The 23,358-nt window shown below is 37.9% G+C and overlaps 2 protein-coding genes across 4 annotated transcripts in view; one reads left to right on the forward strand and one right to left on the reverse strand.

Moving 5' to 3' along the window:
• Positions 1-1,659: 1,659 nt before the first annotated feature.
• LOC124502621 (protein NipSnap homolog 3A-like) lies at positions 1,660-14,315 on the forward strand. Its single transcript, XM_047067340.1, has 6 exons — positions 1,660-1,834; positions 4,934-5,144; positions 6,661-6,816; positions 8,749-8,898; positions 13,715-13,801; positions 13,894-14,315. The coding sequence occupies exons 1-6, from the start codon at positions 1,775-1,777 to the stop codon at positions 13,968-13,970; spliced, it is 741 nt and encodes a 246-aa protein (XP_046923296.1). The 5' UTR covers positions 1,660-1,774; the 3' UTR covers positions 13,971-14,315.
• A 221-nt stretch (positions 14,316-14,536) lies between these two features.
• Positions 14,537-23,358, reverse strand: part of ABCA1 (ATP binding cassette subfamily A member 1) — a 135,461-nt gene continuing 126,639 nt past the window's right edge. For 2 of the 3 annotated variants that reach the window (XM_047067351.1, XM_047067358.1), the window contains exons 48-50: positions 23,108-23,200; positions 22,205-22,448; positions 17,690-21,136 (exon numbers count right to left, since the gene is read on the reverse strand). In XM_047067351.1, coding sequence (XP_046923307.1) covers positions 20,996-21,136; positions 22,205-22,448; positions 23,108-23,200 — 478 coding nt within the window. In that variant the 3' untranslated portion in view covers positions 17,690-20,995. Of the gene's footprint in view, positions 16,385-17,689; positions 21,137-22,204; positions 22,449-23,107; positions 23,201-23,358 lie in introns of those variants that run through there. The other variant, XR_006959960.1, reaches the window with a different exon arrangement.

Here is a 23,358-nt window from a genome sequence, read left to right on the forward strand (position 1 = left end):
GGGAACAGAGTCTAAGAAAATATATTTAAATGTAAAGATCCAGTCCAGGCACAGATGATGCTTTGTTTTGTCTTACTTGGTTAAAAACTAATGCCCATCATACAGAAACACTTATCCCCTCTGGAATTGTATTTTAAAAAGTCTCTCTCCTCTGAACAGATAATTCAAGTCTTTGAAGAAGGCACAACCAATACAACCACAGGTGATATCCCTGGAATAATTCTTTTTTTTTTTTAACGTTTATTCATTATTAAGAGATAGAGAGAGAGTGAGCATGAACAGGGGAGGGGCAGAGAGAAGGGGAGACACAGAATCCAAAGCAGGCTCCAGGCTCGGAGCTGGTGGCACAGAGCCTGATGCGGGGCTCAAACTCACAAACTGTGAGATCATGACCTGAGCCGAAGTCGGACGCCCAACCGACTGAGCCACCCAGGCGCCCCAATAATTCTCTATTCTTGATAGTATAAGCAGTATTATTTCAATGTGTGCAACAAGGTAACTATTGGGTAATTGTGTTTGATTATGCATTGTGTAATTATGTGTATTAATGCAATGCAATTAGTAATAAAAATGTAAACAATCTGTAAATTAATAATGTGACAACTTTTAATGCAACCATTGTCAGATGGGGAAGGGAAGGTTATTTTGAAGGAATGGTATATAAGAGACCTAAATCCTCTTTTTCCAAGCAACAGACACTACTGAAAATATCAAGACACACTAGAAAAAGCCTGTAATTTAGAAAAAGAGAATAAAGCATTAGAAGAAACAACTGGAAAATGCTGAGAATAGTTATTCTGGGGACCAATAATCAGGGATAGGGAGGAAAAGACCCAAGGTCTGGTTCGCTTTTTAAGACTTATAAAACTATTTGACTTGAAACTATGTATGTTTAACTTTGACTTAAAAAAAATTTTTTTAATGTTTGTTTTTGAGATTGAGAGAGAAAGAGCTTGAGCGGGTGAGGGGCAAAGAGAGAAGGAGACGCACAATCCCAAGCAGGCTCCAGGCTATGAGCTGTCAGCACAGAGCCCAACGTGGGAATCGAAGTCACCAACTGCAAGATCATGACCTGAGCCAGAGTCCAACGTTTAGCCAACTGAGCCACCCAGACACCCCCCACTGGCTTTTGAATACCTAGTTCGGGACCCCCATTCCAATGAGCTCCTGAAAAATGCAATTTCAAATCATTAAGAGCCTTACAAGGTCATGCTGCGGTGGCAATTAGAGAACCACCATGCATTTAATGAGGAGAAGTGAAGCCTCCCTGCTCTTGACGTTTAAGTCACCCCGACTAAAAATGAACAAGGACAAAAACCTCCACGATTTTCAACGCACAGCATTATAATATGCACGCATCATACTTCCTTCTCAAAGGACAAACACACTCACATTCTGCGCACGAACTTTAAGAACTGTGCGCAACCGCGCGTGGAGACTAGCTGATGGGCTCAGAAAGGTGGCACAGGAACGCTCTCCGCGTCCAGCTAATCCTAAAGCCCCTCTGACGTTTGGGTGAGAACGTCTGAGGAAACAAACGTTGGGCCGGAGGGGGCAGGGGCCCGAACGTGACGCCCACGGACGACGCCAGCCAACCGGGCGGTGCCGCCGCGCCTCCCGGCACCAGAGGCGGAGCTGCAGCCGCGGAGTCCCGCCCCAGCCTGCGTCCGCCAGTAGCTCGGTCGCTGCTCTTTTCCAGGCGGGTTACCCCTACCAGGAGGAACCGAAGACAGAATACTGGCTGGCTGGCCCTCCCAGCGCTAGCAGCCGCGCCATGCTCGTCCTCCGAAGCGGCCTGACTAGAGCTCTGGCTGCGCGGACGCTCGCGCCTCAGGTACCGGCCGCGGAGACGTGCCCAAGCCGTGCCTTGGGGGAGGGGAGGGACGTCAGCGAGGAGCTCGAGGTCCCGCGCAAGCGCTTCCCGGCTGCGCTCCCAGACTTACGAGCGTCGCGCATGCGCCCAGTCGGTTCCCGGGCCCAAATTATTCTATTGCACGTCTGAGAACCGGGAGTGGGGTCACAGGACTCCCAGGACTCACGGGAGCATGGAAGCGCAGTTCAGGGAGGGTCCGCTGGCAGTATCGCCTCCAGGCCAATTCGCGAGCAGCCGCGAATGGGATTTTTCTGGCCTACGTGCCAGGCGTCCCTGAGGACACCCTTGAAGCTCCCGCTGCTTCGTTCTTGCCGCCCAGCCCCCTGCGGTCGCCACGTTGAGGCCGGTGCCCAGTGCTTGCTGATCGAGCCTTTTCTATTTATCGTTTGACAAGCCACCGCCCTCCCCGCCCCTCCCCCCGAGGAAAGGTAGAGGAGAAATAGGTCAACTAGTAGTTGGCGACCGAAGTGACCTCCCTTGTTTAAACGAAGTGTACACTGCGAGCTTTTTGCAGAGAACCTGGAAGAGAAGGCCCAGGGTGCGGGTCTTGGAGCATCCAGCCCAGCCTCCCACTGTTTCCTGTGGGTCGTGTCCGAGGCTGGCAGGGGTAGGAACCTCAGAGCAGATACGGTAACAGCCTCATTTACCCTTGAATGAGAAACGTGCACAACAGATTTTTGTGATTCATCCTTAACTGTTGGGAACCCGCCTATTTGTCAGTCTACAGTGTTTTTTTTCCTTTGGATATTTAGGCTTGTATTTCTTTCTCGAAAGGTACATAGGAAGGGAATTAACCTACTCTAGAGACTGACTTTCTGGTGAAGACTGAAGAACAACCAGTAATGGCCCATTCACCCATGATTAGCAATAGTCTTTATCCTTCTGATCCACACTTTTCTGGGGCAGGGCCAAAAGTTATTCCTTACAACTTTATTCTGGACTGTGACTTTATTAGATGTGAGCCAAGTGTTCTCTTTTAATTGAATATAAGTGCTGCTGAAAATGAGCCCTAACCTGAAGATAAGGGAGCCTGGAACACTTATGAATCCTACCCCATTAATAATTGTAGTTTCTGCCCTTTGACAAAAATCACCTCCCCACAAGCACACACGCTTACCTCACTGCTGTTACCTTTCCTTGGGCTTTTTCTCTAATTGTTTCTTATTTGAAAAATAATAAAACTATGTGCCTTTGACCACATATTTGTTTCCAAATACAAATTCTCTGAAAAATAACATAAAAGCAATTGTTATAAATACCCAACGGTTCCGTTTTCTAATATATTTTATTTATACTACTTTTTAAACTATAACACTAGTCAGTTGTTTATTTGCATAACATTCTTTAATTAAAATTTGATTAAAATGACACAAGCATGTCCAGCAAAAGTAGAAGTATCTGCAATTGTTTTTGGTGGGAATACTTGCTTTCCAAGTAAGCTTAGATACTTGGGCAATAGGAACAGAAATCATAGGGGACATGAATGGAATGAATTCAAGTATATAATTATGACTTTATACACAAAATATATTTAAAAATTGTGTGTTTTAACCTAAATTATGTCAGATAAAGAAGCCTACTAGTTTCATTTGGCATATCAGGGAGTCAAAAAAGCCCAAAATTAGTCCATAACTCTGTACCAAAACTTACTTTATTTACTTATTTATAAAGTAGGCTCCATGCCCAAAGTGGGACTTGAACTCATGACCCTAAGATTGAAAGTCACATGCTCTACTGACTGAGCCAGCCAGGCACTCGTGTACCACTACTTTTTTTTTTTTTTTCAACGTTTATTTATTTTTGGGACAGAGACAGAGCATGAACGGGGAGGGGCAAGGAGAGGGAGACACAGAATCAGAAACAGGCTCCAGGCTCTGAGCCATCAGCCCAGAGCCTGACGCGGGGCTCGAACTCACGGACCGCGAGATCGTGACCTGGCTGAAGTCGGACGCTTAACCGACTGCGCCACCCAGGCGCCCCTTACCACTACTTTTAATAGATAGTTCTTATTAATAAGTTTTGTAAAATTGGTACATGATAGCCAAACCTATAGTAAGAAAGATTTGTAAATGCAAATGCCATCATAATGTGTGTGCATGTGTATGCATACACATAAATACATATACGGAAGATAATCTCTGCATGTCCTAGCTAAGGTCATTTAGACTTGAAGGACTAATTTAGAAGAAAAATTTATATAGATAGCATATGACTAATGCAAAAAGAACTTAGTGGTTCTTAAAAGATATTTTCGTCAATCTGGTATAATTGGATGGATTAAATGCCTTTCTTCACATTGCATCTATAATTAAACCTAATAATGATTCAGACAATTCTAACTCATTGATTTTTCCTTTATAGCATTCATACAGTCTACCACCATAGTATAATGCGGTTATAGTATGGTATAATGTATATATAATCCATGGATAGATTATAGCTTCCTTTAGCATCAGAGTCCATTCCTGTCCTTACCAGGGATCTACTTCATTAGATGTGATAAATACTTTGACCTGAATAGCATTTTTTATATTTAAGAAAAACCTAAAAAAGGGTTTTTTGCTAAGACATTTCCATTTCACCTTCCATAACACCTGCATATTTTATAGTTATTTAATTGCATAACTGTATAGTTATAGTAGTATATAGTAGCATAACATATAGTATTGACTGAAAACAGAATATTGGCTAAATAGGGTAAGACATTTGCAAGTTTATTACAATCCTAATTGTAGTTCTTGAGTAAAGGACTTTTATTAAGACTTCAGTGCCTTCTTACGATAAAATTCATGAAAAAGTGGCTAACAGTAGATCCCTGCTAAGAAACAGTAGCTATATATTCAGCATACTTAAGAGTAGTTGTCTGAAGAAAAAAAAAAAAGAGTAGTTGTCTGTATTGACATCTCCCTAAACAAATGTCTAAGGACAGATGACAACAGTGGTACAAATATGGATTATGAGTCTAATGAGTATCCCTTGTTTCTAGATTCAGATTTGGTTGTAACAGTATTATAAACCCTGCCTTCCCAAAATATTTAAATTTGCCTTATCTTTCTTCAGGTGCACTCATCTTTTGCTACGGGCCCAAGACAATATGATGGAACATTCTATGAATTTCGTACTTATTACTTTAAGCCCTCAAAGATGAATGAGTTTCTGGAAAACCTTAAGAAAAACATACATCTTCGGACAGCTCACTCTGAATTGGTTGGATCCTGGAGTGTAGCATTTGGAGGCAAAATGAATAAAGTGTTTCATATTTGGAAGTATGGTATGGTTTTTCCAGCTTAAGGGTTCAGTATAGATTTTTGTTCTGTTAAGTGTTACATGATGCTTAGCTCTTGGATCTAGATTAGTATAAATACCCACAGGTTAAATTAAACTTTTGAAATGGGGAACAACAGTAAAAAATGAATTCAGTAATTCCTCCTCCCAGGGGTACACCTTTAACAACCCTTTGCCCAAATCCTTATGTTACCATAAATGGGAAAGTGTGGCATCTCATATTTCAAATCATAAAATTGTGAACTAGACTTTAGTTCTCAGAAAAATTATAAATGGCTTATGGTAAGGATGAGTTATGAAAAAAATATAGCAGGGGTTGTAAGAACCAAGTAGGTTAATAACATAAAGGATGGGAGAGTAATTCCTTCTTATTGTTGAAATTTAATAGTCAAAGAAGAACAGGTTACAGGAATCCCCGGAATGTGTGTTACTCCAGTGTCTAATCTTTGTGAAGTCCACATCAGGACTTGATGAAACCCAAAGAATTTCAATACTTCACTTAATGTTTAATCATCAGTGTCCAAAGTTAATAGTCATGAAGTACTTTAATATGAAAAATGTTCATTCTGTATTTAACATGGCCATAGTTTAGGGGTTCTCCATATAGTAATAGAACAAATCCCATTAAAACACAATTTGTGTTTTAATATGCCACCAGTGGACTCATGTCCATTTAAAAAATCACCAGTCAGGTCCTGATATAACTCACTTAAGCTCTTAAGATGCCCTGCATAAACCATAGAAAAACTTCTTACCATTAGTCTTACTGAGGCCCTAAAAGTAAATATAATACTAGGCCTAAATGTTAGTAAATATTTGAGTAACAAACGTAAGAGAAATAAATACTGGGTAAAAAGAATGGTGATCATAAGAAAGAGAATCAGCACGATTTCTTTGGAAGCTGTTCAAAGAAGATGCTAAAAAAGCACATATTCCTTTTATTTATGTTAAATTTAATACAGAGTGTACCTTGACCTGAGCACACACCACCACCATCACCACTACCACCAAAGAATAATAGTCTTTCTCTAAACTGGCACTATAGTTTAAATGTCTCAAACAATAAGAATAATTAATATCTATTGAGTGCTATCCAGGTGTCAAACACTGCTCAAAGCACCTTTCATATAGTAATTCATTTAACCTGCACAGAAACCCTGGAGGGAGATACTATATCATTATTCCCATTTCACAGAGTAAGAAACAGGCACAGAAAGATTCAATAACTTAACCTAAGTCACACAACTACCTACTAGAGAATAGTTTATAAACCCCACCATATGATGTTATCATTAGTTGTTTAAATTCCTACTCCCCTTTTAGAGCATGAGAAACTTAAGGACAGATGTCATATCTATTTATGTTGGTATCTCCAGTGATTTAACAGTGTCCTTACGTGGCCTCAGTGAACATTTGCTGAATTGAATGAAATCCAAAAAAAAAAAAAGGTATAGGTGATTTTAAATAAATTTTTACTTTTATTACTCCTTTTCTTCCCATAGATAATTTTGCTCACCGAACTGAAGTTCAGAAAGCCCTGGCTAAAAATAAAGATTGGCAACAATTTCTCATTCCAAATCTGGCTCTCATAGATGAACAAGAGTTTGAGATTACTTACCTGGTGCCATGGTGCAAATTAGAAAAGCCTGCAAAAGAAGGTAAGTCCTTCCCTCTTAGTTACTTTGAATTTTGATGGAGAAAATACTACAGATTTCAAGCTATAAAAACTACACTTCCATAGGGAAAAATAATCCCGTGTTTTATATAGGAATATATTATAGAGATAAAAATGAATTTTAACTCGTTGCTTATTAAAACAATGAACATTGAGGGGCACCTGGGTGGCGCAGTCGGTTAAGCGTCCGACTTCAGCCAGGTCACGATCTCGCGGTCCGTGAGTTCGAGCCCCGCGTCGGGCTCTGGGCTGATGGCTCAGAGCCTAGAGCCTGGAGCCTGTTTCCGATTCTGTGTCTCCCTCTCTCTCTGCCCCTCCCCCGTTCATGCTCTGTCTCTCTCTGTCCCAAAAATAAATAAATGTTGAAAAAAAAAAATTTAAAACAATGAACATTGAATAATGAAGTTGGTTTTTTCCCCCCAATTTGGAAATGCCCTTAAAGTTGAGGTATGAGTATAAAAAGTTGAATAGGGAGTAAAGTTTGAAAAGTTGGGGGCTGGAAGCAGAGAAAACATGTTCCGGCAAGTGAAAGATAAGGTATGAAATTTTGTCGTAGTTGTTTTTTGTTTTTTTTTTTTTATATACACACAAATTACGGTTAATCTTAAAATATTAAGGATATTTTTGCTTATAAGACTTTTAGGGGACTTAAACTGTTAAGCTGTATTACTGTAGTTTAACATTTTTGTTTTCCTTTTCTCATTTTGAAAATAATTACTAAAGATTTCTCTTCTTGCTGATTTCACTTTCTTGCTCACTTAAGGAAATATTTAGCATAGTTTTAAACAAAGGTCAGCTTTTTAAAAAGCATTAACTAATTGAATTTTATTTTATTTCCTCCATTATTCCCAACTTTGTAGTATATTTTAGATTATCCGAGATTTGAAAAGTCTTGTTTGGATCCTAATCCACCTAGACCTCCTCACAGGCTTTCAGCACTATCTAAATGAACTTAAGTGGCTTCTTGGACAGTGTCAAATCTTGGTTCTCTTCCTCTGCTGTTCATAACTCTTTAGTAACTTTGTACTTTTTTTCCTTTTTCTTCTCAAAGCTACTTGTCCCTAGTTCCTTTTTCTTTACCTGCACCTCACCTCTGACCAGAAGGTAGAATGCTTTTCAGATGTTTATCTGGCTATTTAGGAACAATAAAATCATCTTGTTCAGTTTTGGATTTTTTTCCTAACACTCAAAAACTCAGACAAGACTGATCTATTGTTTGTTCCTATTAGAAATGGAATCATATAGGGGGAATTTATATAAACAAAAAAATATTACCTCTTAAAATTACCTTTTAAAATTAGAAAGAAGAGGAAATACAGGAGATCAGAGAAGTCTTTTCTAATTCATTTCTTACCTAAAAGTGCAGATTCAGGCAGCTCAGAAACCTGATCCTAATGTAAATTTTCAATATTTTATTGACAATTGATAACAGTATTTCAGATAATAGCTTAATATATCTTCCCAATTTTGTCTTTTTTTTTTTTAATGTTTATTTATTTTTGAGAGAGGGTGAGACAGAGACAGAACTCAAGTGGTGGAGGGTCAGAAAGAGAGGGAGACACAAAATCCAAAGCAGGCTCCAAGCTCTGAGCTGTCAGCACAGAGCCTGACACAGGGCTCGAACTCACAACTGTGAGATCATGACCTGAACTGAAGTCCTGTGCTTAACCGACTGAGCCATCCAGGCGTACCCCCATTTTTGTCTTTCTGTATAAGCTTAACAACTGATCCTTAAACTTGGACAAGGACCTGCTGAACATAAAAGCAAGGAAAAATAATGCCACGATTCATGTCTACAGTTGTGTGATCCTCCAAATCTGTGTACGCAGATTAGCCTTCCAGTTGAACCAGACTAACCTGATTAGAAATTTCCTGAATATCTTTTGTAAAATAATTGTTTTTCTCCCTATTCTAGGAGTCTATGAGCTGGTTATTTTTCAGATGAAACCAGGTGGGCCAGCTCTGTGGGGTGACGCATTTAGAAGGGCACTTAACGCCCATGTGGATCTAGGCTACTCAAAACTAGTCGGAGTTTTCCACACAGAATATGGAGCACTCAACAGAGGTACAGTTGTCTATTTCTTCTGTGAAATTGCAAAGTATATTGGTGATCTACTAAATTTCTTGGGTCAGTTTGTCTCTTTTCTTCATTATAGCATATATTTAAATTTTTATTGCCAGAGTTTTAGGATTTCTGTAATTTTAAACATTGAAAAAAACCTGTTTTTTATCCTGTTTAGAATGTTAACACTTCATGAAGTGTTTTTCAAATGTTGAATTACTATTTTCCATGACACATCAGAATGCTGAAAAACTGCAAAGAGCCTCAGGAATATATCTGTTCTTTCATCTTTTTTTTCCTCTAAGTTTACTTTTGTTGGCTTTTTAAAATAACGTTTCTTTGGGTAGGAAGACTGTCCTTGAATGAAAAAGTAATACGTATTTTCACACATACTAAATACATGGACATACCCTAAAGCGGGGAAAGCATTTCCCACTACTTAGAGATAATGCTGTTAGTATTTTGGTCTATATAGGTCATTTGTGTGTGTGTGTGTGTGTGTATATATATATATACACACACATATATATATGTATATATACATACACAAGTAAGTATCTACACACATTCATATATATATGTGAATGACATAGGAGTAAGATCAGAATGTTATTTGATATATATATACATGCTACAAATAATGCATATGCCTGGATGGCTCAGTTGGTTAAGTGTACAACTCTTGATACTGGCTCAGGTCATGATCTCATGGTCGTGGAATCGAGCCCTGTGTCAGGCTCTGCACTAAGTGGAGCCTGCTTGGGATTCTGTCTCCCCCTCTCTCTCTCTCTGCCCCTCCCTGACTCACTCATGCACACATGTACTCCGTCTCTCTCAAAATAAACAAACTTAAAATAAATGACCTCTTAAACACTTCAGTGCAGATATACATAGCATACAGATAAATATACATACCTGTATTAATTATTTATTCATTCATTCATTCATTTTTAAAGTTTACTTAAGTAATCTCTACACCTAGTTTGGGGCTCGAACTCACAACACCAAGATCAATAATTGCATGTTCTTCCCACTGAGCCAGGCAGGCATCCCCTAAACTGATTTTGAAACATCTGTTTGGAGCATTTAACTTTTAAAGTTGAAAGTTATTACAGTCAGAATTTCAGAGAGTGTTTTGTGGCAAACTCTTAAAAATGTATGTAAAGTTCATCTGGAAGGATAAAAAACTAAGAATAGCTAGTAAAATATTTGAAAGACTCATTATATCCATTTGCCTCCTCATCTTCCTCGCTTGAATGTCCAATGGACATCTCAAACCTAACACATTCAAAGCTGACCTTCTGATCTTTACCCAGAAATTTAACTTCTAGTAATATATCCTATGAAAATAATCAGAATACACAGAAAAAGATATTTTGGTTGGAAAATATATGAAGAGAAAATTATGAAAATTACTAGATGTCTAGCTCACACCATATACTAAACTAGACTTAAAATGGATTATAGATTTCAGTGTAGACAGAAAGAAGTCATAGAATTACTAAAGTAAAATATAAATGTATTTAATGATATGGATGAGAACTGTATTTCTAAGCCAAAAAACAAAGAAACAGTAAAAGAAAAAAATTGATTTTATTTTTTAATCAAAAAAATGTCTATTTTTTCAAGAATAGAATTTAGTGATTCATCACTTACATATAACACCCAGTGCTCATCCCAACCAGTGTCTTCCGTAATGCCCCTCACCCCTTTAGCCCTTCCCCCCCACCCAACAACTTTGTTTGTTCTCTGTATTTAGGAGTCTCTTTTGGTTTGTCTCCTTCTGTTTTTATATTATTTTTGCTTCCCTTACCTCATGTTCATCTGTTTTTATCTTAAATTCCACATGAGTGAAATCATCTAATATTTGTCTTTCCCTGACTTATTTTGCTTAGCATAATACATTCTAGTTCCATCCACGTTGTTGCAAGTGGCAAGATTTCATTCTTTTTGATCACCAAGTAATATTCCATTGAAAATATAAATACACACACACACACACACACACACACACGCACACACCATATATTCTTATCCATTCATCAGTCAATGGACATTTGGGCTCTTTCCATACTTCGGCTACTGTCAATAGTAATGCTATAAACATTGGGGTACATGTGCTCCTTTGAATCATCATTTTTGCATCCTTTAGATAAATACCTATTAGTGCAATTGCTGGGTTGTAGGGTAGTTCTATTTTTAATTTTTTGAGGAACCTCCTAATACTGTATTCCAGAGTGGCTGCACAAGTTTGCATTCCCAACAGTGTAGAGTGGTTCCCCATTCTCCATATCGTTGCCAACATCCGTTGTTGCCAGAGTTGTTAATTTTAGCCATTCTGATATGTATGAGGTGGTATTCCATTGTGGTTTTGATTTATATTTCCTTGATGATGAGTGACATTGGGCATTTTTTCATGTGTCTTTTAGCCATCTGGATGTCTTCTTTGGAAAAGTGTCTACTCATGTCTTTTGCCCATTTCTTCACTGGATTGTTTTTTTTGGGGGGTGGATGATTTTATTTTTAAAAGGCTCAGGGGCACCTGGGTGTCTCAGTTGGTTGAGTGTCTGACTCTTGATCTCAACTCAGGTCTTGATCTCAGGGCCATAAGTTTAAGTCCCACATTGGGCTCCACACTGGGAATGAAGCCTACTTAAAAAAATAAAAAGGGGCACCTGGGTAGCTCAGTTGGTTGAGCTTCTGACTCTCGGTTTTGGCTCAAGTCATGATCCCAGGGTCTTGGGATCAAGCCCTGCATTGGGCTCAGTGCTGAGTATGAAACTTGCTTAAAATTTTCTCTCTCTCTGCCCCTCTCCCCTGCTCATTCTATCTCTCTAAAAGAATTAAAAATAAAAACAAAAAGGCTCAATTTTTCTGCATGCCCCAAAGCACCTTAAGTGAAATTCAAAAGCAAAAAGAAAAATGAAGACTTATGCAAAGGTAGACCTACAAATGACTACTAAAGAAGATACAGATTAAGACAATAATCCGATGCCATTTTTACCTAATAAAGACATACTTATATATAGTATTTGATAAATAGGGAAAAGTACTCATATACTGTGTAGGGTTCATACTGTCTTAATCATTTCCCGAAAGTTGGCAATAAAGATAAAAGGTTTAATTTTTAAATTATTTTTGCCAATATTCTAGGAAACATGCATAGATGTGTAGTGTGTTAGGTTATATAGGAAGGAAGTTTGAAAGGATGTAAATGATATTAATGATGATGTTAATGTTTATTAAGTCTATTTTTTTTATAGTGGGCATATATAACTTTTATAAGAAAAAACTACTGAAAACATGTGTGCCCAGTTTTTAATCTTAAATTCATTCTCAGAACAGCAGAGAAAGAGTAATATGCGGAGTACTCAGGACATAATTTCTGGAGGACAGTTACAGTATGTACACTATACATGTAGAATTATATATAAAATACTCTGGTTCTCTCAGTTTAAATTTTAGGAGTTTATATTGAGGAAATAATCAGATCCAGACTGCCTGGGTTTGAATCCCAGCTTCACCACTGTCTTTGTGACTTAGCATGAGTTACTTAACCTTATGGTGCCTTACATTGCTCATCAATAAAATAATAATCATAACCTAAGAGTATTGTGAAAATTAAATGAGTTAATACATGCAGTACTCTTACAATGAGGCCTGGCATATAGTAAGCACCCAATAAATGTTAGTAGTAGTTGTCTTCAACATTGTTATTATAGACCTACATGTAGCTGCTGCTCTCAGTCTATGTCCGCATTACTTACAATAAGGAAACACTGGAAACAGTGTGGTATGACCCTATGTGTATATGGAAAGAGATACACCAAAATAGAAAAGTGGTTATTTTAGGGTGGTAGGATTAGAAATGATTCCTGCTTCCTTTTTATCTCCATTTTCTGAAATCTGTACAGCTAATGTGTATTACATTTAGTCATAAAAAAATTTCAGTATTCTGTAGAATCCTGAAATATTTTGAATAATGTAAATAATTAGCAATAAGGTATTGGGATAAAAAAAGTTGTCACAAGGAGGCATTCACAGAGCCATTAAAAATTAAGGTTACTACCATGGAAAATACACACTGTTGATTTTTAAAAATATTCCTAAGCATAGTATACATTTTACTAATTTCATTTTACTAACTTTTTAAAGAAATACACTAAATATTAATAGAGGTTTTCTCTAGTTAAAATTATGCTTTTATTTATTCATTTTTTAAATTTTAGTTTAGGGAAAGAGAGAGAAAGAGAGCACAAGGGAGTGGGGGAGAGGGGTAGAGGGTGAGAGAGAAAGAGGGAGGGAGAATCTTAAGCAGACTCCACCCTCAGCACAGAGCCCAACGTGGGGCTCTATCTCACGACTGTAAGATCATGACCTAAGCTGAAATCAAGAGTCAGACACTCAAGCAACTGAGCTACCCAGGCACTCCCAAATTATGCTTTTAATTTTTTTAAAACATCCACATTTTTAGGAATGAACATTTTTGTTATAATCTTGCTTTTTTTTTTTTTAATAAAAATAGAACATAGTAGGACATCATAAAACTTGGGTCGAGCTTTGATTGTGTCTTTTAGTGCTATTACTTACTTTTTTTCTCTCCAGCTATCTGTTTTTCAACTATAAAACTTTAAAAGTTTGATTGATTTATCAATTTCTCTCCCAAATCCCTGACCCCTCCGAAATCTTACTAACATACTTAATTTTACCTTTTTGATATTCACCATGAATAACACTTAATGTTTCTGATTAATTTTTTGTATTTCTTATTTGTAGTAACGCCATGGTCTTTAGAATCTATTTTTGGTTATTTCTGCAGTTCATGTTCTTTGGTGGAATGAGAGTGCAGACAGTCGTGCAGCTGGGAGACATCAGTCTCATGAGGATCCCAGAGTTGTGGCAGCTGGTAAGCTATTTCACTAGGCATGAATTATTCGTACAACAAATCTCATTTAGTCAATAACTTTATATGCCTTCTTATGAAATGCTTTTTTGCAGTTCGGGAGAGTGTCAATTACCTCGTGTCTCAACAGAATATGCTTCTGCTTCCTACGTCATTTTCACCTTTGAAATAGTTTTCCACTGAAAGACAAAGCATTGCATTAACTGCTATAAGATGTGTCTGCTAATGGTGCTTAAATTCTCCCAAGAGATTCTTTTATTTGGAAGATGGTAAGTGAATTTGCTAGGTCTCTGCACTTTTAAAGCCACCTCTACCTCCTTCATCTTTTCCTTTCCACTTCAGGAAATAGTTCTGTTCATTTTCCCCTTGGCATTTCTGTGTCTGTTACACATTAGAAATACTTGCCACTACTTGAGGATTTTGATTTTTCATTTGTTTCGGAATATCCCTTGTAATCTATTTTGACAACCAGACTCTGCTTTTATAGCACTTTCTTAAATTCAAGTGATGGAGGGTGGGAGGGAGGGGGAGGGTAAGTGATGGGTATTGAAGGCACCTGTTGGGATGAGCACTGGGTATTGTATGGAAACCAATTTGACAATAAATTTCATATTAAAAATTAAAATAAAAGTTACTTTAAAAAAAATAAAAGCCACCCACATAATCCCATCTAAAAAAAATTCAAGTGATGATTTTACATTTCTGTGGCTGATATTTTTAAATTATTTGTACATAATATCTTTTCATCATGTCTGTTTTTTTGAACTTTAAAATCTTTTTTGCCCAGTAGTGTTTATTTTGTGATCACATGGGATTCCTAAGAATCTAAGGTCAAACATGTTTCTTTACTTTGACCAAGTAATGTCACTATGTCATTTTTATTAATTACAGTTTTCACATTAATTATGAGTCACTCTAACTTGGAATATAATGTAATTAGGTCTCAGTGTTAAAAAACTTCAGAAGACTTATTTTATGTGCCGAAATGTGTTCATTTATAGTTAATTTTTGTTCGTTTTGGATAACTAAGATAGTTGGGACAGTTCTGTTTTAAAGAGATCTTTATGGTTATGGGAATGGTTGCCTGAATAAAAGCCTACATATCCATTCTGCAGGGTTTTATTTGTGTTTTGTATTTGTATTATCTTCTCTAGAGCTTTTATAATGTCGCTATAGGGTAGTGACAGAGTAATAATTTAACAACTTTATTGTAAATGTTAATTTACATCAAGAAAATAGCATGGTAATAGTCCCAGAAAGAAAGTTTTCAGTACCACCACAGATAGGCTAGAGTTTTCCTTAAAGCACCTTTAATTTCCATTTTAGTTGAGTGCATCTGCATTCTAAAACTAGGTTTGGTACTTTCAAACTCTCTTGATAGTCTAATATTTAGAGCTATGTTGTTTCTAAAACATACTGTGAATATAAAATAGTAAATCATGAATTAGCTGTCTTAAGGGAAATTTACAAAACAAGTGTTATAAGCCTCTTGATAGAAGAAATGTCTAAAGGATTAAAACCAAAAAATTGAAAGGAAAGGTGACATGGTGTTTAGGTGCAGCCTATACTATTAACAGACAGGAATGCAAATAAAAGCTTTGTGATCTGGCTGTTGTCATGTTTTCTGCTTCCCATTAAAGCAGAGCTCTCCGTAGTTATGTATATTCACCCTCTTCACTTCTTGTTCTTCCCTCAACTTGACCCTTGTCAGTCTACTGAAATGACTCTTCAGAAGGTCACCAAAGACCTTGTCTTACCAAAATCTATCTTTTTCTCTGCCTTTACCTTGCTCCTCTTCTCTGCAGTGTTGGACGCAACTAACCACCTTCGCCTTCCTGAAACACTGGATTCTGAGCTTCGATATATGGCATCATACTCAGGTTTTCCTCCTCACTGGCCAGTCCCTGTTCCTTTGCTGGCTTCTCTCTAAATATGGGAAGGATCTCAGAGCACAGGAATATTTTCTGTCTTCATTTTCTTTATAGGTCAGTCCCAAGGCTTAAATACCATACATGTGCTGTGCTGATGTTTCACACATTTTTACCTTCTTTCCCATCATTGTTCCTGAGCACCAGACTGAAATAGCAGCCATATTTTAACACAACCACCTGCTTAGTTTGGCTCACAAACCTTAATAGCTCTCTCTCCCTCAACCCCCCCATGGATCTTGACAATAAAATCCAGATACCTTGCCATGGCCTGCTAGGCCCTATAGGTTCTGGTTTCTGCCCCTTCTACCAGTCCGGAGACATTGGAATTCTCTCCCTCCTTCCCCAACTTGCCAAGTTTTTTTCCACCTGGGGCCTTTGTCACCAGGTGTTCCTTCTTCCAGGAAGGTTCTCTCTGCCCACCTTCAAATGTTGGCTCCTGCTTATTTTATGAGATATGAGCTTAAATGTCACTCTTCAGATGGCTGCCTCTCCATCGTTATCTCATTACCATGGCTTATTTTCTTCTTAGCACTTACTATGGTCTGAATTTATTGTATTTGTCTACATATCCATCGTGAAGGCGAATATAATTTCTCCACTGAAATTTTAGTTCATTAGAGCAGGAACTCTGTCTTCAACACTGCATCCCCAGAACCTAGAAAGGTATATGGTGCACAACAGAGTTTAATAAATATTTGTTAAATTACGATTCCAGACTAATTTTATGAGGGCAATCTTAACTGATACACCACCTCACCAGAAAGAACTGCCATTTTGATAGTGGTCTAAACAAGTTATTTATCCACTGAGCCACAATTCCCCCATATATCAAACGGTATTGCTTACCCCATAGGGCAGACAGGTAATTGAGGATTACATTGTCTGACAACACAGTAAAACACTGGAAAAAGGTAGCTAATTTTCTTATACTTTTTCATATGTAATATATGCATTAACATTTTAAAGGTTCCAAGGTTTTTTTGAACCTTCAAGTGTTTATTTAGGCTTTTCTCTATATAGAAGATTTCCCTCAAGACCCACGGGTAACTTACATTATCTAAGTTACTTGCCTTTTAGTTTTTCAGTAGTTTTCTTCTCTCCCTCAGTGGTCATTTTCCACAAAGAAACTGTTTTCTAGCATTTCACTTAAGTTGTGGTAATGTGAACATTAAGAGGGAAAGACAGAGCTGTGACGCAGAGGCTGAGTGGTCTAGAAGGCTCCGTCACAAACTGACCAAGACCCTCCTCTGCACACAGCCAGATGTGCACGTTAGCAAAGGACCGCTCACTACCCGTTGTCCCAGCCATTCTGAGGAGGTCCCACATAGGGCCATGACTCCACCATGCAGCCTACCAGCGGGTGTTTGACAGATGTTCTTCACATTAGTGAGATAAGCAGACTTTTCTGAGATTTTGCTAGTGAGCTATTAAAACTATATCCATGTGTGTCATCAGAGCCTACATAACCTTGGCTTGCGATTGCACAGCACTTCTTACAGAAGGAAGGCACCTCTGATGTTCCTCTACTGTTTCCACTTTTCTGCACTCCCCCAGGCCACATGCCCAGGACAATTGCCACGCTCTGTCCTTGTATTTTCAGTTGAATCTGCAAAGGACAACTGAAGGCAGCCATTGTAGCTTCTATACCAAATAAAGCAGTGAGACTTTTATTAAACAGGTTTAGCTACACAGTGTTTTCAGAGATCTCTATAGCTTCGAAATCATTAAGCTTTTATCTAAAAACCTCTTAAACTTAATATTTACTGTCTTAACCAAATTATGAAAGTGCAAACACCCTTTATTTCCAAGTAGTCCCCTCAGCCCTCTTTCCAACAGGACATTTAGCCTGTTCTACTACAGGCTACTACATAGCTTTTCTACTACAGGCGGACATTTCTTACTCTCCTGATGGCTTTATAAGCATTAACAGTAGGTGGTGCTACAGATGCATGGAAATAAATTTGCATAGACCAGCAGAACTGCCACAGCTTTATTTCGTGACTCATTACAACATAGAAATATGTTTTTTTAATACTTCATATAAAGTTATTGACATACAAAATTTTTTTCTTTTTTTTCCTTTTAATGAAAATGATTTAACTTAGAAATCTGTTGTGAAACTTTTGTCTAGTTTTGCAATTCTCAGATATTCCAGTGCAAAAATAGATCCCATTAGAGACAGCATAAAGTGCTCGGAATGAAGGGGCCAATGATAAAGAAAAAGCACAAAAAAAACATAGCTTCATCCTAGGGTATAAGAAGAGAGAAAACTTAATCCTTATGGAAATATAAACATTCTATAAAAGGGATGCAACAATTTTGAAGAGAATTAGAGCCATCTTACTATAGTACTATATCATGACTAGTAAATTGTTATAAGGGTACAAATTAATATCTTCGTATCAAAGTGGTTCATTATTACATAGGACACATGGCTCTTTGGAAGAAAATTTACCTGATATATACAACCACGAGAAGAAAACAGACAAATCCCTTTCATCAATGATTACAGTGAATGAAGGATGTGCAACATATAATAGTCACAATGAACACACTTTCAGTACAGATTGAAATACAGTAGTTTGAGGTTTGGCTGTTTTTTAACAATGAACTGTGCTGGATGTTTAATGTATACAGGGCTTTGTTACTGTTTTCTTTTGTATTTTTCACATTCACAGTTGTTAATAAAGTTTCCAAGTTGTCCAAAAGAAGCAAAAGCAGCAATCTTTGAACACTTTTGAGAATTTTTGAACCTCACATACTTACATTTCCACAGGGAATATATAGAATTTTTACTTGAGTAGAGAATTGGTAAAAAATTTCTACTACGATTAGGTTTACAAAGGAAAATGTAAAATACTATCTGGATAGTCTAAAACGTAACCACAAAGTCAGTGTGTAACTGTAGATTGTTCTAGTTTCAGAAGAGATCTTTTTAAAATCTATATTGAAATGGTTTTTTTTTGTTTTTTCACAACAGTTCACAGTGTCTTTTGATTTTTTTCAATGTGACCTTGAAGTCAGAGTAATTAAAGCCAAGAGCTAGCTATTCACTGATTTAATAGAGAATTAGAACATGATAATAGTGAACTGGGAAAACTAACAAAAGTTTGATTTTTAAAAATATTAAACAGTGAGAAAATAAATTATGAATATTAGAAATAGCACAAAATATAATCACCTCATCATGCCAATGGTTACTGGAACTAGGCCTTCATTACCTGTTTATCATTTTAGAAAATAATGACATTAATTTCTAAGTCATTTTCTTTTTCCAAACAAGTTATGTGATAACTTTCTATAAATTTTAAAAAATAATAGATTTGAAATAGATCTGAAATCTTAACACCTTTAGAGTTAATATTTAAATTTTAGAAAAAGAAGAAATCAGTAATAACATTGAAAGACAGCTTGAACTTCACCCAACAGTACTTCCCTCATATTTTTGTTCTCTTAAGGCAGATCACATTAGGCATTAGTGAAATAATATTTTTTAAAATGTTTACTGACTAAAAAAAAGACTGGGTCGGAAACGTCTGAAATATATTCCATGTGTGGGCATTTGCTGTTTTTATTTTTTTCATAACAGATTCAAGATTGAGGAGATGAAAATTTTGAGATTGTCAGAATGGGGTGTCTAAGATCTTCAAAGCCAATTATTTGAAGGTACTAAACGCCTTAAGCACAAGTTGCGTTACTCAAGTTTTGAAGCTAGTGATCTTCTTTGTGAAAGTACTCATTATTTAGTCTTGAGACCCTTATGACAGTTAAACTTTTTTGGCTTTTGCACTGTTGCTATTTAAAAAAAAAAAAAAAAAGCTGCCCAGTATTCCTTCACTGGGCTCCCACAACAACAAAACAACCTATTATTTGTAAACCTGTTAGCTGAATAACATGGCACAGGGATTATCTACTGAGACCTAATTTCTCCCCACCCAATCCATACATACATACATACTCAATTCAGCTATAATATACACTCAAAAAATACTTAATAAACTGAGATTAAGAGTATTTTAAATGATGACCTTAAACTCAAATATAGTATTGTCATGAGATCTTGACCATCACCTTATTTTCTAGTCACTAGGCACTAGTCAGAGGATACACCTGCAGGCTTCCATAAGAAATAGTGAAGCAGTGAGGCCATATTCCTCTATGCCACGGGTTCTACAAAGAGGTCATTCCAAGGATTCACAAGTCACTGACAGAATTAAAAATTTCAAATAACGTTAAAAGTACAAAGATTTTTGTCAAAATACAATTCCATCTTTTCATATTCTAGATTAATTTAAAAAGCCAGAAATACTACACTTCTGTCAAACAGGAAGATCTTGAGATGCAATGTACCGTGTTAACAGACAACCAGGACAAATGGACACAGGCCTCCCTAGGTTTGAACACGTCATCTCTTTACTCCCATGACCTGGCCTCAGCAGCTTGCAGCCTCAACAATTTGGCTGCTCTTGGCTTCTTTCCAGGATCTTAGTTTCTTTAAAAAGTCCCAGAAAAATGACCCCCGGAGACCCATGGCTCCAAGCAAGGGACAACATAAGAATGGAACTAAGTCTCACCTGTCTTGAGCCACCCACAACTTGCATGTTACCGCCACCACAGCAGCTCATCAAAGAGGGAATCAATGCAGGCCTTTCCCACACATGGCACCATTTTGTCACCTGATTACGATGCTGATAGACTCTGAAGCAGAGCAGCTCTCGCAAAAGGGTGCATGACACACCATGGTCCTTCAGGCTTTCTGCGCAACTTGGCACTAGTAACTCTGGCACACTCATTGCCAGCAATGGATGTGTCACCGGGAAACCAGTCTCCTGGCATGGCACGGCTTAATGAATGAAGATGTACATGCCTTTTGATTTTGATAAATAATCACTGGCCATGATTACTTGATGAATTATTGTTGCAACCCCAGTGAGAATACAAAGGAACAAAAAAAAGTGTGATTTCAAACCCATATGTCCACTGGGTTCCATACTAGAGTTTCACATAGGTAATAAGGTAATAAACTAAATTCAAGTCTTTTTCACTTGAGAGCCATAAAAGACATAGGCTACAAAGGCACTGCCCCTGTAATGGAATTTTGTTTTCATTGCATTGAATTGCATTGCATTGAAGATAGTATCAGTACAGTATCCAGTTTACTTCTTCCCACAAAAACGTCCAGCTCTTTCTTTTGGAACACTTCACATGGTGCAAAGGGAGAGCTAGTTCCTCCTTTCTTTCAGTCACTCTGCATGAACAGTATTCTTCATACATAACTTTCTTTCACTTTCTCATCCTGGAGAAAAGATGTGAGAACTGCAACATCCACTACTGTCTGGTTTTTGTGTAATGACAAGTCCTTTAAGTGGTCATCATCACTTTGGTCCTTGGCGAAGTTTACAAATACCTGTCAAAAGAAAGATGGACCTTTATAAATACCTCTCTACTTGTTCTTTTTTTTTTTTCAAGTTGTATTTTCACCATGTGGAAAGTAGGGTAGGAGAATACAAGATTGCATAAATAGATTAACAAGAAAACTATGTCAGGGAGAGGGGAAACTTGAAAAAAAGGATCAAATTTAAATTTAAATTAAAAATTAAACTTTTCTATTGCCCCTCAAATTACCAACTGTTCAATCATCTATTTTGACTCTTATAAGCCAGATTAAAAAGGAAAGAGAGACAAAAACTAACATTTACTAAATAGGTACTAAGTGCCAGAATCTGGTACCTGAGGTTACCTAACCTAAATATGTATTCATTCAATATTTATTCACCCGTTTATTCATTTATTCATTATTTACGAGAGAGAAGAGAAGGAGCAGAGGTAGAGAATCTTTTTTTTTTTTAATTTTTTTTTTTAACGTTTATTTTTTTTTTATTTTTGGGACAGAGAGAGACCGAGCATGAACGGGGGAGGGGCAGAGAGAGAGGGAGACACAGAATCGGAAACAGGCTCCAGGCTCTGAGCCATCAGCCCAGAGCCTGACGCGGGGCTCGAACGCATGGACCGCGAGATCGTGACCCGGCGGAAGTCGGACGCTTAACCGACTGCGCCACCCAGGCGCCCCTAGAGAGAGAGAATCTTAAGTAGGCTCCAGGCCCAGTGCAGAGCCCAACATGGGGCTCGATCTCACAACCAAGAGATCATGACCTGACCCAAGATGAGCCACCAAGGAGCCCCTGATGTTATCTAATTTAAATGGGATAAGGCACCTGGCAAAAGGCCTGGCCTATGGTAGGGACTCAAAAAATGGTAGTTATTGTGATTATTCTTACTATGCTCACAATAACCCTCTAAAGTAGAATCATCTCCCTTTTCACATTCAGAGCAGTTAGTAAATAGCATAGCTAGTAGATCAGAAATTCAAGCTCAGATGGTCAAAGCTGCTCTAGGACCCATAATGGGAGTAGGGGACAGGGATTGGGAATCCTTACCCTCAAAAGTCAGTCTATTTTTGACATTCAAAGCTTACTTGGTCAAGTGTTGTCTGAGAAACAGAGTAGTCTTCTATGTGGAGTCGCTTTTTGCTCTGGGAAAGGATGCTGAATATCCTAGCCAGGGAAGATAATGAGGATGGAAGCTGGTATTGGAGCATGTTCCGGTGCTTCTCTTTGAGAACACTTCCTGGAAAGGCAAGTCCAAAGAACTCCTGGACAGGCTTCAGATCAGGGTTGGACCCTGCTATTCGTACAACTATTGTATAACCATCTCCAAACCTGAAAGCAGAAAAAAAAAAAAAAACAAACAAACAACCAAATGGAAGATCCTCAGGAAACCTCTCATAAGAACATTTAACCCTGCCCACCTGGTGCCATGAGAAAGGAAGATCCACAACAGACCCAGAAATAAGTACCTGAGAGAAGGAACTAGTTACCATTTATTGACTACCTATTCTGGTGCCATGCTGAGTGCCTTAGACACATGATTTCATTGAATCCTCACCTGGACATATGAAATCTGGCAGATGCTACAGAGAAACTGAAGCCCAGGGGGTTAGTCACTTTCCCCTGGTACAGAGCTCCTAAGTGCTAGGGCCCAGGATGTGGACTCATTTGTGTTGGACTCCAAAGCCTATGCTCTAACCATCCCGACATGTGTAAAATTTCCCATTTCATGTGCTTTGCAAGGCCAGAAGGTAGATATTCCTAGGATACAGGCTCTCAGGAAGGTGAAGGAATTTGTGCAAGAGACACACCAGTGAAAGGTAAAGACAGAATTTGAATGCAGCGCTGTTGGACCTCAAAGCCCTCATTTTTTCCACTAAACCATTTTGTTCCATTTATTTCCCTTTATTTTAGAGCCACCACGTATATGCTCACAAAAAGAATGCAAGCTTTCTCAGTAGGTATCATCCCAAGGAAATGGTCTTTGTTACCTATTTTTCAGATGCTGGACACTGCCAAGACACCGGAACCTCCCATTCACCATAATTGCCATCCTAGTGCACAGCGCTTCACATTCTTCCATACTGTGGGAACACAGAGATTTTTGTTTTAGAAAGATGCTCCTCTAACCATCAGGACGTCATAGGACCTCAGGAATTTGAAAGAAATAGATTCCCAGAGTCCTAGGGCATAATTGCATCCTGTTCCAAATACATGAAGATGTAGCAATAACACAGTTTAC

This window comes from Lynx rufus, unplaced genomic scaffold (genome assembly GCF_022079265.1).
Source record: "Lynx rufus isolate CCGP_SWC_20201006 ecotype Redwood Valley unplaced genomic scaffold, mLynRuf1.p SCAF_10, whole genome shotgun sequence".
NCBI classification, from domain to species: Eukaryota; Metazoa; Chordata; class Mammalia; order Carnivora; family Felidae; genus Lynx; species Lynx rufus.

Coding starts and splice junctions, on each gene's coding strand:
- LOC124502621 (XM_047067340.1), top strand. CDS start 1,775: ATGCTCGTCCTCCGAAGCGGCCTGACTAGAGCTCTGGCTGCGCGGACG. Junction 1,835..4,933: donor CGCGGACGCTCGCGCCTCAG/GTACCGGCCGCG, acceptor ATCTTTCTTCAG/GTGCACTCATCTTTTGCTAC. Junction 6,817..8,748: donor AGAAAAGCCTGCAAAAGAAG/GTAAGTCCTTCC, acceptor TCCCTATTCTAG/GAGTCTATGAGCTGGTTATT.